This window comes from Balearica regulorum, chromosome 1 (assembly GCF_011004875.1).
Source record: "Balearica regulorum gibbericeps isolate bBalReg1 chromosome 1, bBalReg1.pri, whole genome shotgun sequence".
In the NCBI taxonomy this organism is placed as follows: domain Eukaryota; kingdom Metazoa; phylum Chordata; class Aves; order Gruiformes; family Gruidae; genus Balearica; species Balearica regulorum.
In genome coordinates, this window is record NC_046184.1 from 88,605,299 (window position 1) to 88,628,992 (window position 23,694).

The following is a 23,694-nucleotide window of genomic DNA, read 5'->3' on the forward strand; positions in this document are numbered from 1 at the left end:
TCAGGTTCCTCGATATTGTGCTAAGCTTTTACCTCACTTATGGACTTGAGTTTCTTAGGCAAGGTTTAATATGTCCAAAAGGATTTGGAGATTATGATCAAGTCTTGGCAGAGTATGTTTAGAAGCAGTTAAAGTATGTTTAAAGTTACTATGTTCTATTTGTTAAACTCAGTGGCTGGCTGGCTTGTTCCAACTCTGCAGTTCTTTGAGAATAGAAGTGTTCCTGAAGACTTACCTGCTCTCACTAATTTTTTTCTTCATTAGTTATTCTTTGTTATGTATTATAGCAACACTTATGTGTCTCCCCTGTAGGAAAAAAAAGAGGCAGAACCATAAGAAGTCTGGGCAAAGTAATGGCACAATAAGGATAAAAGGGCAGAACTTACTTAATGGTTGATCGCTGCCAGAAGTGACAGCCCCAGCCCTACTCTTTCTTGCCCCTGGATACCCCAGCTCTCATGGTTTACTGTTTAATATGCCGATTCAGCTTCAACTAATGAGACTTTTGGTTAGGTTAACTTTCTACTACCTTAGTGAGTTGAATCAGCATTACTGTGTAGTCCAATAAGCAGCAGAGCCCAGGTAAAAGCAAAGTGGCAGGAGCTTGTGAGTGAGAGGAAGGTGGCTCATCCTGGTTGACATCTTTTTGCCAGCTGAGAGGTAATAGATTGGCTCGGTTATCAGAATGCACTGAGACAACTTGTTTCAGAGGATAACTGCATAAAGCAAGTATTTTGGGTCACCAGAAGAGTCTGCTTTATTGATAAGCCTGTGAAATATGTCTTGCTCCAACTGTATAATGACTTTAATCTTGCACTTTCTTGCAGAACCTTTTTAAAGTTGCTCTTTCCATTTTTTGTGTTCTTATCTGCTGGTCTCTAAAATAGTTCTAATTAAAATATCATTCTGAAGTGAGGAGTCCATTTTCCACTTGCCAAAAACATCATGAATTTCAGACATTGTGGTTCAGACTTTCTTGTGCCCCCTCAAAAAAGCCCTGTCCCCCCAAGCCCCTTCTTTGAAACTTGCACAGAACAGCTTGAAAATGAATTTCAGCAAATATTTCTTCCTTCCTATCCTTTCCTCCCTCCACTTCCTTCTCAACACGGTATTTGCATTTGGGAGTCAAGAAGTAATAAAATGCTTTTACAAACTTAACTTTGCAGTTTCCCAGTATTCTGCATTATATTAGAAATTCTTGGGGTTTAGTTTTGTGATGCTACTGTTTCAGTGGTGGTAAATACCAGGGTATTCCTTAACTTCCTTAGTTTTTGCTAGGTAGGCAGCAACACCGCTTAGTGAGAACTCCTTCCATATTTCACATAGGATTGCTCATCCAAACTCAACCAGCATTATTTGTACACCAACCAACAAGCTCAAATAGGTTTCTTAAAAGAGGGGGAGGGAAAGGAATGTTTAATTATCCGTACTTTATCCATAGCTCAAAGTATAGGGAACAGAATTCACAGAAATGCTTCAGGATCGGAATACTGCATTTTAAACCTTTTTTTAATGTGGACATGCTTGTGTTTTTCTAGTTCTTGTTTTCTTTTGAATTGTTAGCACAACAGGCTTTTCCTGCTATAGAGTCTTATTCTCTATATAAGAATCCACTTGTGTGTGTGGTAACAAAAACTGAGCTTAAATGTAGGGTAGGGATCTTCACTCTTCTGTTTAAATACACTATCTTAAAACTACGTTCAAAATAAAATCAGTGAAGACTATGAAGCCAAAAAGTGTTCCAAGTAGAATTTTTTGTACATTATCTGTGAGGCATCCAGCTGTTTTCCTATGGTTTTTGTTGTTTGCAATAAGCTCTGCAGTAGCGTTAGCAGCATGTTACAGTCACGTAGTAATTATTGGAAGTATTTCTGAGCAAGAAGTGCTTTTTAAACCTAGACAGTGACGCTGGTGCCCCAAGACTGACAGTACAGCCAGCCTGCATCACAACCATTTCAGTAGTTAGTCATCTTGTTTAGCACTGTAACCAGGAGTTGCATTAGACTGTCTGGCTTCATCTAGGTTGTCTTTTAACACATGGATTTGTTTTTGTGACATTACTTGCTCTTCAATGTAGTAGAAACTAAAGTTGGTTCCAGGATGTGTCTTTTCATCCTGGATGTCACAACAGAACTGTAAATTGGCTTTTAACTTCTAGGACCTTTATTATTTGCATGACTTAAATTCTAACCCAAAAGGTCCCTTTTAAAAATAACTCACAGCCAGGTATAGTGTTTGTTGCAGTTTTATATACAGTGCTAATGCAGTACTTTATGAATGTATATGATAGTAGCATCAAAACACATTTACTGCAGTTAATGCCTCTGTGTGTGTCATCCAGCAGACCTGGGACTATTATTAAAATAATGACCTGGGAAATGACCTATTCAAGTTTTTAAATAATCCGTACAAATCCAGACCCTAATAGCTCTGTTCTATGCCTGTGTTACAACTTTAAGGGCTTTTTCAATGGTCAGGCAGAAGCATTCATGTCACTTGGGTGCCTTCATAGCTTGGACAGTTTAGGGCTTTTTGTGCCTTTGAATTCTGCAAGTGTGTGCATGTCCCTGGCTTTGTTCTTGCAGCTGATTTGTAGGAGGTTTTGTTTTGTTTGTTGGTTTGGGGTTGTTTTTGCAAACCAAGCCCTTCAGCTATCCCTTGACAGCATTTTGTCCGAAACTTCTTCCTTGCAGGTCTGTGTGTTACGCCATCCCAGAGTATGCTGCCGGCATGCTGCTGGCTGCGCTGTAGCACTGGTCATCTGGGTGCTACTGCCTGCTGAAAAACTGTGGGATGGCTGCCCACATTCCCCTACAATGTCCTGGGACAAACATAGGTGCTGGAGCAGGGGTGGGTGCAGACATTTATGTTGCCATGTGATCCTCTTGTATAGAGAGAAGCTGAGCAGTTAACCTTTACACCCAGAACATGCGTTATTTTTTTTTTTTTTTTTTACTAGGTTATGTGATGGAGCAATGGAGGACTCGCTAGAATATGGCAGTGCTTCTGGATAGCGAGGGTCTGTTGGTCTGTGTGTGTTTTCTCCATCATTGCGCTGGCAGGAATTGAGAGTGTTCCAGAGGGAACATTTATAGCCACTGGCAGGGAAAGATTGATCTGTGTGGCTGTATCTCTGGCTTCTCTTGGGGTGTCCAAAAATAAGTATCACAAAGTTATTCATTCACTTTCCTAGTGAGCACTAAGACAGAGGGAGAGAGTATTTCCCCTCAGCAGTCTGGAGCAGAAGCTCCTCTGGAGGCGTGCATAGTCAGGCTGTCTCAAGAATTTCCTGGGGAAGAACCATCACGAGGTGTGTCCCACCAAACCTGTTGCCAAACAGTGAAAAGTATTTGCATCTGTCTCAGATGGCAGCTTCCACGCTGAAAATAGGCATGGGCATTAATTTACTGAAATGTTCTATCAACTGTCATTGTAGTTTCATGTCTTTGTTGCAGAAAAATAAAGATACCTGTGTTTAGCTTTTGTTCAAAGTACTGGAATAACCATGGCTTTCCAAGCATTTCAGGTTTCAGCCTTATTCTGTGTGGATCTGTGGTGGCTTGGTGTGCAAGACTTCCACTGACATAGCACGTGTGCCTGTAATTCAAAATTTTGCTCTCATTCTGACATTCTGAAAAGTGTTCCAGGCAAGCAGCAACGAAAAGCACGTGTGCTCTGGCATTTGGCAAGTAGAAGCTGCTGATTTTATGACTTCCTAGGGCTGATTTTCTGACTCCTGGTTTCTTCCTGGCTAATTTGTTTCCAGAGCAGCAACTTTGAGTCACCTTCAAGATGGAAGAAGTCCATTGAGATTGAGGGATAATGGAGCAGAGATGAATAGATGAGGGAGGGGAAAAAAACTTAAAAAGGTAAATGTGCCCCATAAAGTGTCAGATAAAGGAAACCTCTTAATTTGTACTAAATGGATGAGAGCAGGCTCACCTTTTTTTTTTTTTTTTTTTTCCCCCTTCTTCTTCCTGTCCTCCGAATAAGTTAGAGAGGCTGGAGCCTAATACAGTGAGTGGTACTCATGCTGTAGAAGAGGGCCAGCTTCTCAGCTTGGAAAGGCAGAGTTTGAGATCACAAAAATGAAATTCATGGTCAGGATATTCTGTCACAGACCACAGGAAACAGCCATTGCTTGCTTGTACAATTAAAGCTAGGGAGTTTATTCTGCAGGTTGTTCTGCTGGATGCCTCTTCCTGAACTAAAGAGAAATTTTCCTTTTCTTACCTTCTCTAATGCTGGAATGGCATTCAAAAGCAAGGGAATTATATGGATGATATTATGAGACAAGGTAATGTCCACCAAACAACTGTGAAGATCAATCAAGTAATTGAAACTTAATTTAAGAAAAGTATTGTAGTATAATAATTTAAGCTGAAGGAGGGTCGATTTAGATTAGATGTTAGAAAGAAATTCTTTACTGTGAGAGTGGTGAGGCACTGGAACAGGTTGCCCAGAGAGGCTGTGGAGGCCCCATCCCTGGAAGTGTTTAAGACCAGGTTGGATGGGGCTGTGGGCAACGTGGTCTAGTGGAGGGTGTCCCTGCCCGTAGCAGGGGGGTTGGAACTAGATGATCTTTGAGGTCCCTTCCAACCCAAACCATTCTATGATAAGAGGTTATGTGAATGTTTGTGTGCTTAAATTAATGCAGGTAGTTCATGTGATAATGGTATTTGTCCAAGTGGCCTTCAGTCTACAAAAGATATGGCATTAGCTACTGTTATAATGTGTGAAAGCTATCTGAAATAAGCTTATTTGAAGGTTGCTCTTGGCTGGCAGTTGTATTTACTATCCATATTGTTTAGATTACATTTCACTGAAGGTATGAAGACAGTAGCCTCATCTACTTTCTTCTGCATAAAATTAATAGCTTTCAGTATTTTCTCCTAATATTTCACATTGTCCCAACTAGTTTGGCATAAGGATGATTTGTTGACTTTATTCTTGTTTTCTGTTAAGGTTCTGGACAGGCTAGAGACCTGGGCAAAGAGGAACCATATGAAATTCAACAAGGGCAAGTGTAGGGTGCAGCACCTAGGGAGGAATAACCCCAAACACCAGTACAGGTTAGGGGTTGACCTGCTGGGAAGCAGCGCTGCAGAGAAGGTCCTGAGAGTCCTGGTGGACAAGCTCTCCATGAACCAGCAGTGTGCCCTCATGGCCAAGAAGGCCAATGGGATCCTGGGGTGCATTAAGAAGAGCGTGGCCAGCAGGCTGAGGGAGGTTATCCTCCCCTTCTGCTCTGCCCTGGTGAGGCCACATCTGGAGTGCTGTGTCCAGTTCTGGGCTCCTCAGTTCAAGACAGGATACTACTGGAGAGAGCCCAGTGGAGGGCTACAAAGATGATGAGGGGACTGGAGCATCTCTATGAGGAAAGGCTGAGAGAGCTGTGTCTGTTTAATCTGGAGAAGACTGAGAGGGGATCTCATCAACGCGTATAAATATCAAAAGGGCAGCTGTCAAGAGGATGGGGCCAGACTCTTTTCAGTGGTGCCCAGTGACAGGACAAGAGCCGAAGGGCACAAACTGGAACACGGGAAGTTCCATCTGCATGTGAGAAAAAGCAACTTCACTCTGAGGGTGACCGAGCACTGGGACAGGCTGCCCAGAGAGGTTGTGGAATCTCCTTCTCTGGAGATGCTCAAAACCCACCTGGATGCCATCCTGTGCAACCTGCTTAGATGAGCCTGCTCTAGCAGGGGGGTTGGACTAGATGATCTCCAGAGGTCCCTTCCAACCCCTACCATTCTGTGATTCTCTCTTAGCTTCTTTATTAACTAGTTTAAAGCATGTGAATGATAGTCATATTTTGCCTTAATTAAATTGCACATATTAAAAAGAAATAGTTCAGAAAATGCTTCTCCTCCCATGTGGGTAGTTACACCACAAGCTTGCTCTGAGAGATTATTAAACTATAATAGTTAGCTGTGACTGTGCTGGCAGAATATGGTCTGTGAAGGAACTGTCAAAAACTAATATTAACTACCCTATCATTTCTCTTAAGTAACATGTCTTTAAATATAGAATTTAGCACATTGTTTTCTTCAGGCTTGAGAAAAATGTTACAATCCAAATTTGGAAGATAAATTTTAAAATGCCAGATTAAAAGGAGAAAATAAACCATCCTGGAGCCAAATTTTAGTCCTGTTAATAAGTTGATGGCATAAATTCCATTGAGTTTCAGCAGAGCTGAAATTTCCCCAGTTTCTTCCTTATTGTACATTGCTCACCAGAATTGTATAAACACCTATGTAAATTGTGTTTCATTGCTGTCCCTGCTTGGAGCTGCTGAAGTTAGCCTCTGCTTTTTAGCGTTCCTTGAGGATGCTTCAAGGGTTTGTTCACTTCCTTGCCCAGGGAACGTTGCCCAAGTCCTGATTTGGAAGTTGGTGAAATTGCACTCCTGGAAAAAAGTTGGGGTTTTTGGAATGCCTGTAGCTTATTTCAGTGCGTGTTTAAAATGTTGGCAAGCAAAATCAAGGAGAACTAAATACACTTTTAACAAGATATTAAATCACCCAATTTGGAACATTTCACTGCACAAGGAACAACTACCTAGGTTTCTGATAGATTTGTGTATGTTTGATGGATTAAACCCATCACGAATGCAGCAAGTATTCTTTAGACTTCCCCAGCTATTTCCTCATGACCTACATCCTTTCTTTTCCTCCTCCCTCCCCTTGCGATGCCCTGAGCTTTCTCTTGCACCCTCTGCTGTTTCTGCTTGGCCTTCTTACCTGAGGAAGGACCTCGAGACCTTGTACGTCCTTTGACTTGTTTGCAGCTGCAGTTTGGCGGGATAGGGGCAAGCCCAGTGTGTCCCACAGGGACTGAGCTCTCCTGCCTCAGCAGCAACACTGATGCACGTTCTCCCCGCTGTTTTTACAAAACTTCTGCAATGGATTTGAGACTTCTGCCTCTCAGACTTGTCTGAAATTGGCTGATGGAGTGCAAAGGCATTTAGGGGGACTGGGAAAGGATAAAACAGCACAAAGCCAATTTTGTGGAGCAGCCAGACCAGAAGGTTATTTAAAACAGTTTTTAAAAGCCAGAGTCTCATTTGAAAAAAAAAAAAAAATCATGCTAGTGTAGTTTGAAAATTTTGAAAGGAAGTGAGTTGTGAATGCTGAATTACTCTTGTGTCAGCTTTGGGTTTGTGTACGTTCTGTCAAATGCTTTTGCTCCCCATGTATTGTTTCTTTTTCAGTGAAAAATAAGAATTGAAGTTGTAAATAATGATTATAGCTTTGGGTGTACCACTTGTTTTGTATACTCAGTGTAAAGGACTCGGCTTTTTCAGAACTCTTTTAAATTGCCTTTAAGTAGACTTTTAAGTTACAGTATTCTGCTTAGTACATTTGATCTGTTTCTTCAGTATGTCTGAAGAAATGTATCTGTTGAACTGCTGTGTAATTTCCTATAAATCCAGTATGCATAGGATGACATAAAAAGTGATTCTTTGTATCATCTTTTTCTTGTATGTGTTGGTCCAACAGCAGGAGCTATCAGAGAGAGAGATTATTTAGCAGTCAGATGCAATTAAATGTTCTTCACATGATACCTCTTCATTTGTTGTCCAGCAGAGACGTTAACACCTTGCTGGCCATAGCAGCTTTTATTAAATGTGACTAAAAGATCAAAAAAGTGTAATCTGATTTTGTTTGCTTGTTGAGATTCAAGACTCAAACTTCAGATTATTTATGGTTGCTGTTTGCATTGTAGGTAGTTATTCGTGTGGATAAACCCTGATGTGATCTTTGTACTAAGGCATTATGTAAAAATGCATACGTTTGACTTAGAGGTGAATGATTCTGAAAGCTGCAGTAATAAGCAGTGCGTTTTGTCTATCGTATGTTATGATTGAACCATATCTTTCTTGAGAAGAAGGGGGTGTATTTTTGCATAGCCCCTCTCTGTTTCATTTAGAAATGGGGGAAGGAAAAATCTGTTCTAACTTGCAGGTTACTTTATCAGTCTTGAATTCCTGAAAGGTTTTGGGTTTTTTAATTATTTTTTGCATCAGTCTCTAGTGGTTGTGACAAAGTGATAATAGACTGTTTAGAGAACTGTCAGAGATGTTTTCCTTACACAGATCTTTAGCCATAACTGAATGTGCTGTGTGTATCCTGATCCCCAGTGGCATAGTTTAAATACACTAGGAGAATAAGGATCTGTGTTGTAGCATGGGTTATCCGAGGTTGGAACATGCCTCAGGAGGTAAATTCTCTGGGTTTTGAGTTGTGGTGGTGCTACTGTTATCTTGCAGGGGAAGGTTAGATCATAAAAATAGGCAAGAATTCAAAGAAAGATGGGTGGAAGGGGACTGGTTTTGTTCTTTTCCTTTTGGGGGCATTACAGTATGGTAGACTTTACAAATCTTCTGTTACTTATTGCTTGTTTGAGGTTAGATTTTAGTGCAATGTTTCAGATAGACATTGAACAAATGATGACTTTCCAGAAAACTTTATAGTCCATCTATTTTTTTGGAGAAACACTTATCCTTGCATCTAGGTGCAATACTTTTAGTGTGTTGAGCAGTTTAAACTTCAATATTTAGTGTGCAGTTACAGCAAATTCTTACAACCATCTGCTATGCAGTGCTTACTGCATTTGCTTTGTTAGGTTTTTTGTTTGGATTAACTATGTTTTGAAAATAAAATGCTATATTCTGTAGTATACTTAGATACATTCTTCAGTTGCTGGGGTAGTATTGAATTGTCTTACTTATATGTAAGAAGATATACCTGTAATAGATTATGAAACTTTTATTTGTGTATAGGAGTAGCTGCTAGTGACTACTTGTGGCTTTTGGTATATGTACGAAAATTAGTTGATAGTTTCTTCCATGGATGCTGTTGACCTGATCGATGACTTTGCATTTCTGTTGTCCAGCCAAGTTTGCAAATGGAATTGGGATAAAGATTAGGTTTTGATGTGACCAAGTTAGAGAGGCTGTCTCTCAGATCCCTTAATCATCATGTACTACAGGACACAAGTAATACTTGCAGTACTGGTTCATGTGCTTGTGTATATATGCTTTCAGTATATGAATGAAAACAGGAGTCTATTCAACATTCCGAAACAGTAAAAACATCAGCCGTTGTGGTAAATGATACCTATGCATAGTTCATGATCAATGTGATTTAAAAACAACACAGGATTTTGGAAAATTCTTAATTTTCAGATCGCAAATCTTCTCAGGTCTTTTCCCTATGTGTATAAGTTTTAATGTCAATATATTACAGCATTTAACATTATTTTCCTGTTCTCATTGTCTAATGGTTTGACTTCTGTCTGCCCATCACTGCTTTATGCCAGGTATCTGTGTTTTCTAGATTAACATTTAGGAATGTTTTTTATTTTTAGCTGCGTTATATACAGCATTAAACATGGCAAATAAAGTAAGTAGCTTCAAACTACTGGTTTTTTTATATAAATGGCCTAATATATACCTTTCCCTGTCTTCCACTTCTTTCCCCTTTTTAGATGTGTGGTCAGCAGGCTGTGTATTGGCTGAACTGTTACTAGGACAACCAATCTTTCCAGGTGATAGTGGTGTGGATCAGTTGGTGGAAATAATCAAGGTATGGAATTTTAAGTGTTGTTTTTGGATTTGGGGTTTTTTTTGACTGCATTATTCCCTGGGAATCGGCATGAAAACATGCATTGTTCTAACTTTGTGAACACACATATTCTGTCACCATTGCACTGGGTGTTGCATGTAAACCATATCATGCTTTTTTGAGAAGTTTATGATCTTTATGCCCCTTATGCATAGCAATATATCATCTTTATAATTATATAGGGTTTTTTCTCCTCTTCAAGGATTGCACTTTCAGTGTGCTTGGAAATAGTGCTTACATACTGAGCCGACATTTACTAATGTGTGATTCTCATTCTTTAAGAATCTGGCTGGTTTTCCTTTGTTGCATGCAATTAGTACTTGGCTTTGACAACAGTGTTATTAAATTTCCTTGTGCCAGATTCTTCACATATGTAGCCGCCCTCTCTTCCTCCTTCCTTCCAGCTATTTGAGGTGAAAGGTTAGAAAGGGCACTCCTTTTTGCAGATGGAGAATCAGGAAATGTAGGGCAAAGATATCTTCCACCTGAAGTGTTGTCTTTTTCAAGTGAAAAAGACCTAATGTTTCAGAATACATAACATTTATATATCACTTATGTTCAAACACATCCTGATTGATTTCATTTGGTAAGCTGTGAATATTCTGTGGTTCTCAAATTAGAGGCATGGAAGAATAATTCATAGCTTAAAAGATTGGTGTCTGCCAGCATCTTAGTCTCTGCTGCTTCCTTCAGCTTCTGCAGTGATGGAAGAAAGATGTCCAGAGGGAGCAGTGTATTTTTCCTCTGAATCTATACTATGCACTTAATAAGATGGGAGTATTACAGAGGATAAGATGTGTGTACACGCTGTTCAGCTTTATTGATTTCATCACAAGGGGACTGTATTAAGACAATTTCCTCCTTGGTTCTGCCGCTTAACTGCTACCTTGATACATGCGTATTTGTGTGGCTTGCATGTGAAAACCCTCGAAACCAAAATGTGTGTGTGTGAAGGAGTAGAACTTCCTACTTGCATCTGTTACTCATTAGAAGAGCTGCTAGCGTCTTTGTCCCTGTCCTAACAGAGTGTATGACACCAACCAACACCAAATTGTCACTCTCCTGTGTGGAGGACATGGGTTGGTGAGGCTCAGTGCTTCTGTGGCCTGCTCTGCAGTCTCAATGGGGTCTGCTCTGACCTTTCCAGACTCTTGCCCTGTCTACTCCAGCCTTTGACCATGTAAACCTAGCTTCTATTACAGTGAGTTTCTGTCTGTCCTGCTGGAAATCCTCCAGTCAACTGCTTTCCTCTGAAGGCTCCATGTCTTGCACCTACTTCTCCTATGACTTTCTTAGTTTCTTATTATTGCCTTCCTGCCCGATGTGTTTCAAGTTCAGCATGTCCAAGTTGGGTGAGTTGACATAAGAAATGCCAATGGAAAACTAGAGTTGCTGTCAGAAGTAGGGCTAACGATGGCACAAGTTTCCTTATTTTGAGAACTGTCTTGGAGCGGTGCGCTGCTTTCTGCTACACTGCTTTTGTGAGGTGTGAAGTGGTCCCTGTGGCCACTTCAGATGGGCAGAGTTCCTCAGGAGTTTGTCCAGTAAACTGTGGTGTTTGCCTTCAGACATCTTTAAAAAGTCCTGTTTTGTTTCTTGATTAATGTCTGCAATCCTGAGAAACTACATCTAATGAGTTTTTGTAAATACAGCCATTTATATCATGGTGACAGTCCTGTAAGTCCTTCTGGGGCTCAATCAGAAATCTAAGAGTAGAGAGGCCTATCAGCAAAACCATAGTGCTCTGCCTCACCATTGCTTTGGTTTTCACAATATGGAAGTAAAATAATCAAGAAATAGATGTCCTCTCATTATTGACATGCTGCCAAGCAGAGATTGTGGCTTGGTTCAAAGTTTACTAGAAGCTATTATCATCAGTTGGACGTTTTCAGTTGTGCAGTACTGGAAGTAAACATCTGTGAACTAATAATTTTATAGCACTTATGTGCTCTGATTGTGATGATTCTGCTTTGTTTACACTTGAGTTAAGTTGTATTGAAGCAGAGGAATACTTTAATAAAATCGCTGATAGCCTGTATACCATCTGTGGTTTCTTTAAATGCCACTACCATGAGTGATGTGATAACTTTTATTGACCAATTCAGAGCTGAATACATAGTACTGGCAAACTAATGTTATTTCTCATGAAGGAGTATCTTTTCTAAAGGCTTGATCTTCAGTAAATTATAGCTTGAGGTGATGATTTTTGCGTCAGTAGAAACAAATTTCTGAATCATTTCTTTAAATGTAGAAAGGGGAATACTGAGTGATCATCCACACCTGTGGTGTTGGGGTTTTCTCATCTTCTGTTAGATATGTAGCCTCCTACACATAGAAATTGAGTGAAACAACTTAAATGTAGGGATAACTCAATTTTATAGTAAGCCTGGTCTCTTCAATTAAAAGGTTACAGTACTTGAGACTGTATGTTTTAGGACAGTCTGAGAGAACAAATGCTGTAAATCTTACAGTAGTAGTCACAAAAAAGGATGTTCACTGAATTGTTAAGAAAGTGTGATGGAAAATGTGAGCCCGAATGAGTGAGTGCCATGACTATTTTTCTGCCCATATATTTGCTACTGAGGCAGCATATATTCTCAAGGCAACGCTGGAAGAGAAAATGAGTGCAGACTGCCAAAGTGGACTGGTTTTCCATGCCATTGTCTACCAAATCTTGTGTTGTGAAGTTTTGTATCAACTACTCAAAAAAGCCCTGGCAGAAGGCTAAGATGAGAGTACAGAGAGAGTTACGATTGAGAATATCGCGTTCAAAATCCTCAGCCCTGAGCAATTCTCTAGAAAAGTGCAAGAATTGGGCAATGAGGTGCTTCCCTTGTAATGCCATGCCAACCTGCAGATATTTCCTGTGCTGGGATTAGAGGGAGAACAGCCTGTTCACCTCAAATTTCAAGTAGTTTTTCCTCACTTTTTGAGAATGAGGAAAAAGAAAATGAGGCCCTCAATTTCCCATTCTGCCAGCTGCTGGCAGGTATCTGTCCCATCTACTGTGTGTTCCTTAAAAGTTACCAATAATCAAATTGAGCAGATTTGGTTTTGAAATCTGCGAAGAAGTCATGAAACATTCTGCTCTTCTCCACTCCCAGCATGATGCTTATATTCAACTTAGATTTGAAAGGTTAGCATAAACATAGCAACCTGTGTTTATTGAGCAAGCTTAGGTGAAATATTTTTATAGATGGTGTCCCCCTCTTCTATTTGCTAACTGGCTGTAGGAGAAGCAGAGCTGTGAGATCTGCCAGTTGTAGAACAGCAATGAAGTTTGTAGAAGGTTGCAGGTTGGGACCTGTGAGCTGCTGTTTGACTATCTTGGAGTCAAGCTTCCTTGGAAAATTTTCAGTTGTCTCTTCAGTTGCTTAATCAGCTTTGATTATTCAGAGTTCATTTCCCAAGACAGCAACCTGGGTATGAAGATTTAGCATTAGGCTAGAGAATGACTTCAAAGTGCCATCACGTTAAACTAGTCCTCCCTTCTCACATAGTTCCTGATGACATTCCCTCAGTAGCTGTGTTCATGAAGATAGAATTTCTGTGATATGTCAGTCTGGCACGGCTTGTCCTTCCTGCAGGCTGCATGCCCAACATCCTCAGTCCCTTGCTGCATCAGAAACATTTTTGGCTTTTGTCAGATTTTGATCCATTTTCAGTAGTTTCATTTCAAGCAGTCTTGCAAGATCTCCAGCCACTTGCACTTGGAGTTTCTCCAGGCCTTTTGCATATTTGCAGACTACTCCGAAAAACTGTGCCCCTCTAGAACCATGATGTTTGTGTGAATCAAAAGGTAGTCCCCTTCTTTTTAGCTTCTTTTTCTCTTGTTCCTATTTCTTTGAAGACGGTCTTTCCAGATGTTCTCAGTCTGGCTGGGGGAGAGATCTTTGACTGCTTACCCCTGGCAAAATGATACTCAATATGGGGAAATACTGTCTTGGATCTCCATCTGAAGAAATAATTTAAACCAAGTACATTCTTCTTGAATGCTTATACTATTACAATAGAAAGATCATGTGCTGAGCTTTTTTCAAAGTTTGATCTTGAATGGCAACTCTTCCTCCTTATTGTTAGCTCTTTCTAGCTATTCCAAATGTTAGGTTATCCCATCGCTGGGAATATCTCAAGTAGGTAACCCAATGTATTCATTAAAATTTATGTCTCTACTGGCTTTTGAGTGACATCTTCAGAAATGTGCTCAGTTTCTGAAGCAGGCACAGTGGCAGTGTGGGTTTCATCAGTGGTCGCATAAAGAAATTACGTATGAGCAAATGCCATGCCTCAGAGCAGTCATACAGTCCTGTCCCCGATGGAAGGGTGAGACACCCCTCCTTCCAGCAGCCCAGGAGGGTTGCTGTTGCTGCTTCCTTATTTAAAATCCACTTTGCAAGTGTGAACCACTGAATAGAGCTTAAAATGACATTTCAGACCACAAGGGATTTTTTTGAGATTCAGTCAGGGCGGACTCCTCCATAAATCCTTGTGTGCATGGGTTGCAATGCAGCAGTGGTGTCTGTGGGACTGCAATGCCCCCTGCGAAAGTTTGGGAGGTAGGGGATCCCTGCCACCTCTCCCCCAGCTCTGCAGCACCTGAAACCATCAAGGGAAAACTGGCTGGCATATCCGCCCTAAACTAAAACATCTTCAGCTACAGTTCCAACGTACAGTGGTTACTCTTTATTCCCCTTGCAAAAAAGGGAATCTCAGAAGTGTAGTGGTTTTGTTTCTAAGATACTATCTTCTGAGAGGTTTTGTTTAGTACCTTCCACCTACTCCCCTCAAAAATGGAGAAAAAACCAAACCCCATCTCCTTCAGGATAATGAAGCAGCAATAGTTGCCTGAGCAGCCCTGGGACATGGGGAGGACAGCATCTGTCAATCGGCCTTGCATTGTCTTAACCAGAAATAATTTTTCCATATGCTGCAATCTAAGGTTATGAGATGCAACAACTAACTTGTGAAAACTGCAGGAAAGGGTTGTGCATTTGGTTTTGTTTATTTTGGGGGGTTTTTTTGGTTCCTAGTGGACTGTGTGATTATTCCTTGCACCGAAACTGGCATTTCATGGTAATTGAGGAGAAATAATAAAATCTTCTTGCCACAGTTCTCTGGGTTAGGAATGAGGCAAGGGGAAAAAATGTATTAAAAGACAAGCTCAATAGTATCAGGAATCCTATCCATGTGTAACTTTTTTTTGTCTCTCACAGTTTTACTGAGCTGAATGCTAAGTATAGACTCAATTATAATATATGGCTCATGCTCAAATGCCAAGGTACTATTTTGGGCTCAGTTTTTGAAATAAATTAAATTCATTCACAGTAGTTAATGGGGAGAGGGAAGCGCTCTCTTCCAGGAGAATAAGCAGTAGGAGAGCATGTCTCATTTTATTGGATGTGGTCCTGTGCTGAGGACCCGACACGGGCTTTCACGTGGGTCCTCTCTCCTTGCCCCTAAGGGAAGTCTCATGGCACTTCTCCCCAGTGTCCCTCCACATTGCAACTTGGCTGTTTCTGTGCCTTCATGTCATTCATCACTTCCAGTGCTTGCAGGCAGTACAAAAAGGCTGATGAGCGCAATTATATTCATGTCAGCAGTGACAATGGGTTTCTTCCTATTCCTGATGTATAGGTGTTCTTGTGTTTGCGATCAGAAGAAATCTCTGTATTTAGTTGGCTTTCATTTTCAGAAACATGCTCTTATCAAAGAAAATGTATATAAAATGGTTATTTCGTTTTCTGCCACAGACCTCTTGAAGTATTATTTCAAAAGTGACCCATGTTTAATGCTTGAGATGCCAGCACAGTGAATTTTTTGATAACTATTTGACACACCTCTCACAACTTTGTGAAGAGGTGCAGACATGTTTGCAGAAGTATTAATTATGCCATCTGGTAAGCCACGCACAGCAGACTTTTTGGAGCACTTTTCCTTGCAAACTTGCACAGTTTTCCTGGGGAAGACCCTACACCGCTGTAATCGTGGCTTTCTAGAGGTTTCTGATTTAAACAACCACCTTCCTCCCCCTCCAGTTCAGTCATCACCAGCCAGAGCTTCTGAACCCTCAGTGTCCCTATGCTTTTTGACTGATTTTTCACATTTTGGCAAAGGTTTAGCAGTAATGATGACTCTCAGAAAGAGCTTTAATTCCACTGAGGTTTGTTTGAGATCCTTGCAGTTTCCTCTTCCTCTGGTGGTATGGGTTTGGTCGTAAATAACTCTGCACAGTTTTGCACCTTGAAGCCAGGCGTGGACAGCCACTATCTTCAGTGTTGGGGTGTAACTAAGGTGTCTTTTGGAGCTGCATATCATCTATCTCTTTCTCCTATGAAAATTTGGTTCCAAGAATATAAAATTAAGATCTTTATGCTATTTGTAAATCAAATGTAGAGCATATTCCAGGTTCAGAAATCTCCTCCTCGTGTTTGTTAAGGATGATATTATCGAGAGCCTATAGCTTTTCTTTAATTGCTTGAGATACATACCATTACCCGACCTTCACAAACTGTGTTCTGGAATAAAGATTTTTTGGGGAGCTTCATCTATTACAAATTAATGTCAAGGAAAAACTTTTCAGAAAATACTTGTGAAACCTGTTGTGTTCAATTTTTGTTCTAAGAGAATCAGAGCAGTATCTGTCTTCTCAGCAAGTGCATTCTTCAGTTAATCTTAGTAGATAATGTTTCTTTTTATTTATTTTTATTTAAGAGATGGTGATGATAATCAGGAATGAAGAGCAAGACTAGTTGACCTGTTGCCTGCACTTACAGGATCCCTTGTAGTCTCACATAGACCCTTCATTCATTCAAAAGTTTAATCTTCATTCCAGATGTAGTTTTCTGATGGAATCAACTTTACTATTCTAGTACCTGCTTTGTTTTGGTTATAGCTTTTAAAAAAAAGTGCCCAATAAAAAAATAAATTAACTTTTTCCTTGACAATATCATCTTTCTTCAGACTGTCCCCAAGAAGTAGAATAGTGTATGCCAATCTGCATAGACCTGAATAATTCAATATTGGACCCTGTATTTCTTAAAAGTTCTCTGACCTTTGCAAGATTGGGGAGATCTTAGCAGTGTATAGAAGTATCTGAAGGGAGGATGCAAAGAAGAGGGACCCAGGCTCTTTCCTGTGGCATCCTGTGACAGGACAAGAGGCAATGGACACAAATGCAAAATATGTGAAATTCAGTCTGAACACAAGAAAGCAGTTTTTACTGTGAGGGTGGTCAGACACTGGAACATGTTGTCCAGAGAGATGATGGAGTCTCCATCCCCGAGACATTCAGAAGCCATCTGGACATGGTCTTGGGCAACTGGTTTTCACCGGTGCTGTTGTGTAGGGGTGTGTGGACCAAATGACCCTTCCCTTCCAACCTCAACCATTCTGTGAAACCTCTCTCCAAGGAACATCTGCTCCATAGTATTTTCAGAGTTAATATAGCAAGAGCAGCTGTTTCATGGAGTAATTCTGCCAAAAATGTGCAAAATAATTTGTGCTGGTTTTTTTGCATTTCAAACCAAAAGAGCAGTCACATACATGACTCTTTTAAAAGAATAGGTTTGCCTAATTTTTGCAATAGCTTAAAAGATTGTTGTTACATTCAAGTAACCTTGGCGTGTATTTCTAATATACTGAAAACTCAGTGTAAATCAGTGAGGTACAATTTAAAAATCATATAGCAAATGGTGTGTTGCAGGGGCAGGGAGAGGAGATGTCTGTTAATTACTATAGACCCTCTTCCAGATGTGTCAAGAACAGTGCAATTTTATAGCTTATCACTTTATTCATCCCACATTTTTCTTCTGGATTGTGATTTGAATTTGACAGTCTTTAAAACTTCCATTCTTCCTATCTACATTCCTTTTTTTTTTTTGGGCAGGGGGTGGGGCCCTTAATCTGACTTCCATACAAATCGAAAGCACAATCTGGCTTTACAATCCAGAGAGAACAAAGTAAATACTCTGAGTAGCTAATATAAGTCACTTTTCCTTTTGTACGGTTATTTTGTGTGTCAAAGGCTGCTGTGTAACTGAAAGGTCAGGCAATCCCTTCTTTCAGCTGGCATGATCCCTCTTCAGAACCTTCTTTTCTAAGCATTCATGAGACCTTAAATGCCTGTGCTTGAGTTTAGGGCTTGCTTCCTCCCATCATCTGGAGTTACAGCTGTGTTCTTAGTGAAATGTATGGATAGGCATTGTCCCTGGGTCCATTGTCTATGAAGTTGCCCTTGCCTATCTAATCTGAATTCTCTCTGATGCTACAGACAGTCTTTAAATGAAGATACTTGCACTGTGTAGGCTCCTATTCTGAGCAGCCTTGGCAACTGAGCCAGTTTCCTGAATTTTGGCTATATAAAAAAAACCCTAGTCTTTGTCCCTTCTAAGGAAGGCTATTAAATGAATTTTTTGAGGGGGAGAAGGGGAAAGAAGGTAGATGTGTATTTTAAATGAGTTCTGTTTATACTAGGGAGGCCTGAAAACTTAGCCTTTGGAAAAGGTGGGATAGCAGTACAAGTTATCAGTAATTTTTCAGGAAGTTAATTTAACTAATGCAAAAACTTCTGAGGTTTTGAAAATGGCTTTTATCTTGAATAGGAATGGAAAAAATATTTTGCAGGTGTAAAATGCCCTCATCTATTAGAATTGGAAAGCTTTGAGAGTGGCGCCATCCTGGCAGGCTGGCAGCTGGATGGCCGGTGCTCTGGGGGAGCCAGACAGAAAACCAGCAGGGAAAGGGCATGTTTTCCTGTCAACCCTTTTTTCCTTTGAAAGTTGAGTAAAATGTACGGAATCCTGCAAAAACGGTCTTTTTTTTTTTTTTTTTTTTTTTTTTTACCACCTGAGCAAAACCAGTGTTTTCACACACACAGAAAACTCTTCTGTTGGTTCTGAAGGTAACCCTTGACTTTTAGAGTAGGTGAGATTTAAATCCTGGTTGGCGATGGGAAGGTAGGAGTTACGTGATCATTTGTTTTGTACAACTTGTCACTTAAATCTCTTATCCAAGAAGCAACTGTCTGAACAAGTTGTAGGGTTTATTTCCGCTGCTGCTGCTGTTTGTTTAAGATTGCTTTATGGGTAGGTATTTTAGTTTGTGTCCTACAGCTCATATTTTAAACAATAAAGAGATACCAAGCTCGTTTCATAATACCTGATGATAGTTTCTCTGTTGCACAAATTAATTAAGCAGTGATACCTGCTCTTCTACTCCTTTATCTGACTCTTTAGAGCACTTTGTGTAATTTCTACTCTTCTAACAGAATGAAAATGTTCATGGATACCAGAATATGTAACCAAATACTTCTTTATCAAGCAGTAAGGTAGAGTGCTGACATCATGTTTTAGATCATTTGTTTCCTGAATGGTGACAGTGCAGTCTCATGAGATGAGGTGATAACATTATGCTAATCTGTATGGAGAGAGGTTTGTCAGGGACGAGAGTGGCATGCCTACAGGGTTCCTATAGGAAGATGGACCTGAGCTCAGCACTGAGGAGTAACTCCTTTCCCTGCTGTCCTCTCTACTTCTCTCTGCAAAACAAAACGATACCTAGCAACTGGGTGCAAGCAGAAGACAACGGGATTCTTTGAATGTGCTTTGCAGTTTTTATATATAGGTAGAAGGCAATGGCTTTCTTCTGCTTAGTGCTAACTGAACAGAAAGCACTGATGCTGTACTGTCTGGCTTATTCCCTGAAGGGATTTCTGGAATCCTTTCAAAATTTATCCACCCCTACAAAGAGATGTGTGATTGTGTGTTATTTGTCATACGACTTCTAATTTTCATGTATAAATAACACTGTACAGATTCTGGGAATGAGAAATATAAATTCGTAAAAGTAAATCGGGGTGGTATACATTTTAGATGCTTCCAAGTTAGGTTTAAACTAAGTTTATCTTACATGTGGAAGTTTTGGAGTGGGGAAACACCACCAAAACCCACAAAGTTTGGTGGGGGTGTGGGAGAGGGGGAGGCAAAACCATCTGGCTCCCCTTAGCAGTAACTGCCTGATCTTTTAAGCTTGTCAGAGGGCTACTGTTCATGACTTGTAAAATGCAGTCCATGCCACTGGTCTGATCCTTAATCAGCCATATGCAGTGAGCTGCAATCCCTGAATGTGTTTGGCAGTACTGTTTTATAAGAGTCCAATTAGAGCGAAATCACTTCCCCATTGAAATATCACTGAGTTTGAGAAAGATGCTTGAATTTTGTGAAAAACTGTAGAAGATAGTGAAATTTTTGACACTGGGCTTGGAGCATGAACCGAATTGCCAGCAAGAGACTACTGAAGTTGGAGCAAGGGCCATAAAGATGATTAAGGGACTGGAGCATCTGTCATATGAGGAGAGGTTGCAAGAGCTGGAACTGTTCAGCCTGGAGCAGAGAAGACTCAAGAGGCTCTCATCAGTGTGTATAAATACCTGATGGGAGGGAACGAAGAGGAAACAGCCAGGCACTTCTCAGTGGTACCCACTGACTGGGCAAGAGGCAACGGCACAAAGTAAAACATGGTAAAATTGATTTGAATGCAAGAAAACACTTTTTTTACTGTGAGGGCGGTCAAAGACTGGAGCAGGTTGCCCAGACAGGTTGTGAAGTCTCCTTCTGTGGAGATGCTAATAACCTAGCTGGACATGCTCTTCAGCAACCTGTTCTAAGCTTTCCCTGCTTGAGCATGGGGGTTGGATCAGAAGTTCCCAGGAGAGAGAGGTCCCTTCCAACTTAAATGGTTCTGCAAAAGTTTTGTTGTTTTGTTCTCAATGCTATATTAACTTATAGTTACACAGATTGACTTCAGTTAAGTTGTCTCAGTATGTAATAGGTTATATTGTGTTCTTTGTTTCTATGTGAATATGAAGTATATCTAAACAATTTGCCTTCCCCCCCCCCTTCTCTCCTTTCTAGGTTCTGGGAACGCCTACAAGGGAGCAAATTAGAGAAATGAATCCAAACTATACTGAATTCAAATTCCCTCAGATTAAGGCACATCCATGGTCTAAGGTGAGTCTATATGAACTGAATAATAAAGACATGTGGGCCGACAGTGAAAATTCAAGGAGTTCAGTTTGTACAGTGGCTTGGTGGCTTTCAATCTAAACTGGGTGCCTTTAAGCTGAGGACCCAGTAACTTTTGATGTAGATAAGGAGAAGGTGGTATTGAAGCAGCGCACTGTGATATCTATTGGTCTGGGGGTTTTTGAGGTTGCCTACAGGTGTTTTTTTTTAACAACGGTGCGTGTGTTTATAGCAGATTGCAATATATTTAAATCCTGTCATGCTATAAATTAATGTGCACAGAAGACACCTACAAATGAGAAAGCATTCCAGTGATACCTGTGACACGTAATGCTATCACATAATGTGACAACAAGGGCTGACAGTCACTTTCTTAACTGGTTGTTTCATAGATATTGTTATATTTGTACTCCTATAGGTGTGCTGTTGAGTGGGGTTGTCTTTTCTTGGAGTTACTTCTTAAGACTGTTCTTGTTATCTAGCTTTCACAAGGCGACACTATTGCAGTACATACAGACAATATTATAACCTCCATGACTGAAGAGGAAACTGCTAGCATTAAAACAAATACACTGCCACACAATTAAGTAGTCCTCCGCATGTGGAGGAATGATGGATATTTGACTTGGGAAAGGGTAACAATTATTTAATTAGCCTCTTGGGTGTGGAATAAGTTAAATACAGCGTCTTAAGCAGTTGAAGCCTGGGTAGTTAATGTTTTCTTTTTGCAGCTTGAGAAATGACTGATACAGTAGCAGTATTTTCTCATATCTTAATGGCTCAGGTTTCCTTCTGCTAAGAAAGTAGTGTATATGCATGGAAGGGTCACATTCCTAGCTGAGCACGTGTCCAGGTCAGACTCTTTTGGACCAAACACTCTGTGGTGGTAGAAACTCTACATAAACTAGCTAGAGCTCATTAAGGGTCTTTGTGATAGCAGGCCATATAACCACCAGGTACATGCCAGGCCAGGGACTGCAAGTCACTATTTTTGTGATAGATTCTCAAAGTTATGCACCACCTGAATTCTCCCTTTCCCCAGTAATCCTGGGGTTGCATTTCCATATCCAAGTTTATTTCTGTGGGTTGGTTAAGTGATTTATAACAATATGAGAGGTCAGTAAATCCAGCGAGGCTTTTAATACCTGTTGTTTACAGGGAAAAAAACTAGGGCATATGAAATTCCTGGGAGTTGATCTCTTCAGTTTCAAATTGCATCATGTTAGAAGTTGCAAGAGTAAGTCCAAAAGCCTTGTAGCATTGAATACTAGGGTTGCATCTGAATTCCTGCAGTGAAGGTGATGGATTAGAAGGGATTAAATTAATATGCAGTGGAGTAGGAGAGCAGAGATCTACTGTAGGACAGAGAGTAAGCATCTAAGCTAGCTATGCAACTGATCTTCTGCTTGAATAGTCTTAAGAATCATCTGTATGCACTTGATGGTCTGTTAGACCATGACAGAGATCTTCTGGCAAATGGGAGCTTCAGTGAAAAACTGAGACTTCCTTAATTTATATGAATGGGTTTTGGTCGTTCTAAAGGATCACAACTTAAATAAAGTCAATTATAAAGAATTGGGAGGGGCTTGCCAGAAGAACAATTCTGCATTCTCCATTAGGGTGCAATTAGTTTTGGAGAGCTGTGCTTGCAACATAGTCATTCTGCACACATCTCTTCCTGACATCGGATGGGTGTAGAATAACATTTAAACCCGTTTATTACAATTGGGTTACATGATACTTCATTTATGAGATCTGTACTTTTCTTATTATACAAATGCTAAAGTAACAAAGTGGATTATCCAGTATGGTGTTGGCAATGATACGCATCCTTTCAATGTATTACTTATAAAGATCCTTTCCTTTCAACGTTTTGAGCATGTTGAGCCGTGAAAGACTTAAGTGGTAGTATTATGTAGAATTGGTCTTCCTTACTCAGCTATATTGGTATAACTTCTGATAGCACAGCAGCGGGCACATGCATCCTCTTGGAGCTTCTGTATCTTAGAATTGAAAAACATGGGAGAAAAAGCACTTCTGAACTCTGGCTGTCTAATGAGCAGAAAAGAAATGACTGAAGAAATGAAAGTACGAATGTTTTTATTGTTACAATTATGTACATAACTAGAGTGCTGCAGGTAGCTGCCAGCAGGACTTGAACTTTAAGTTTCAGCCTCAAATGCACAAACCTTTGCCATTTCTAAGCTAAAGATTTACTGAAGATTACAGTAGTTAGAAGGCTGTTACTTTTGTGGACTGGTTATGACCAGAGTACTCAGCAGATGGAAGTTAAGGAGGTTTTGTGCCGACGAACTTCCAGGCAGCTAGTTTTCAGTGTGTTTGAGAGAGAATTGCTGAGAACATTGTCACTCCCTGCTATAAGCTCTTTGACACAAGGGAGTTCTCCGTGTTGCTTTGTGGTGTTTACTACACCATGGGTATTTTTCAAAGTTGAGGGTTTTGTACACCCTACTCGGAGTTAATTTCATGCAGTGGAGATGCTCAGTGAAGGTGCATGTCTAGCTACTCTCTAGATGTTTAACCTCTTCTATGCAGTCTGGAACTGGTTGTGTCCGGGCCAATAATCTATACAAAAGTAAGGTCCGTGGTTTGCTCTTCTTTGCTCTTTGTTGGTCTGCAAAAGCGTGTGTAGATGGCAAATAAGAATTTTCTTTAAAAGCTGCAGTACCTATAGGTTGCATCTGAAATTCTGTGGTGCAGACTTCTGTCAGATGTACTTGGTTCTGGTCTGCTTTCCAGGTATTTCTGGCAGGCATACGTATGTTGTTTTCCTACTTAGTATCGCTGTGGTGGTGTAATCTGCTACATTTGCTGTTACCTACTAGGTGAAGAATAATGATGGCTGGTGTTGTAGCAGAATGAAATAGGTTCTGGGTTTTTTAAAGAACCGGAGAAACTGTTTGAGACTGAATAAACAATATTCCTTCATGAACTCATCCTTCTCAGATTCATTCAGTTTCAGGCTTGAATTGGAATTTTGAGCACAAGTTTTATGGAAATTTGAAGTCCACCTTCATAAATGT

General features: G+C 40.3%; 1 protein-coding gene across 2 annotated transcripts in view; it reads left to right on the plus strand.

The window, feature by feature from the left end:
* The window catches only part of GSK3B (glycogen synthase kinase 3 beta), a 153,778-nt gene that overhangs the window by 105,638 nt on the left and 24,446 nt on the right, over positions 1–23,694 (plus strand). For both annotated transcript variants that reach the window (XM_075765029.1, XM_075765038.1), the window contains exons 7-8: positions 9,493–9,590; positions 20,540–20,635. In XM_075765029.1, the coding sequence (XP_075621144.1) occupies positions 9,493–9,590; positions 20,540–20,635 (194 nt within the window). The remainder of the gene's footprint in view (positions 1–9,492; positions 9,591–20,539; positions 20,636–23,694) is intronic.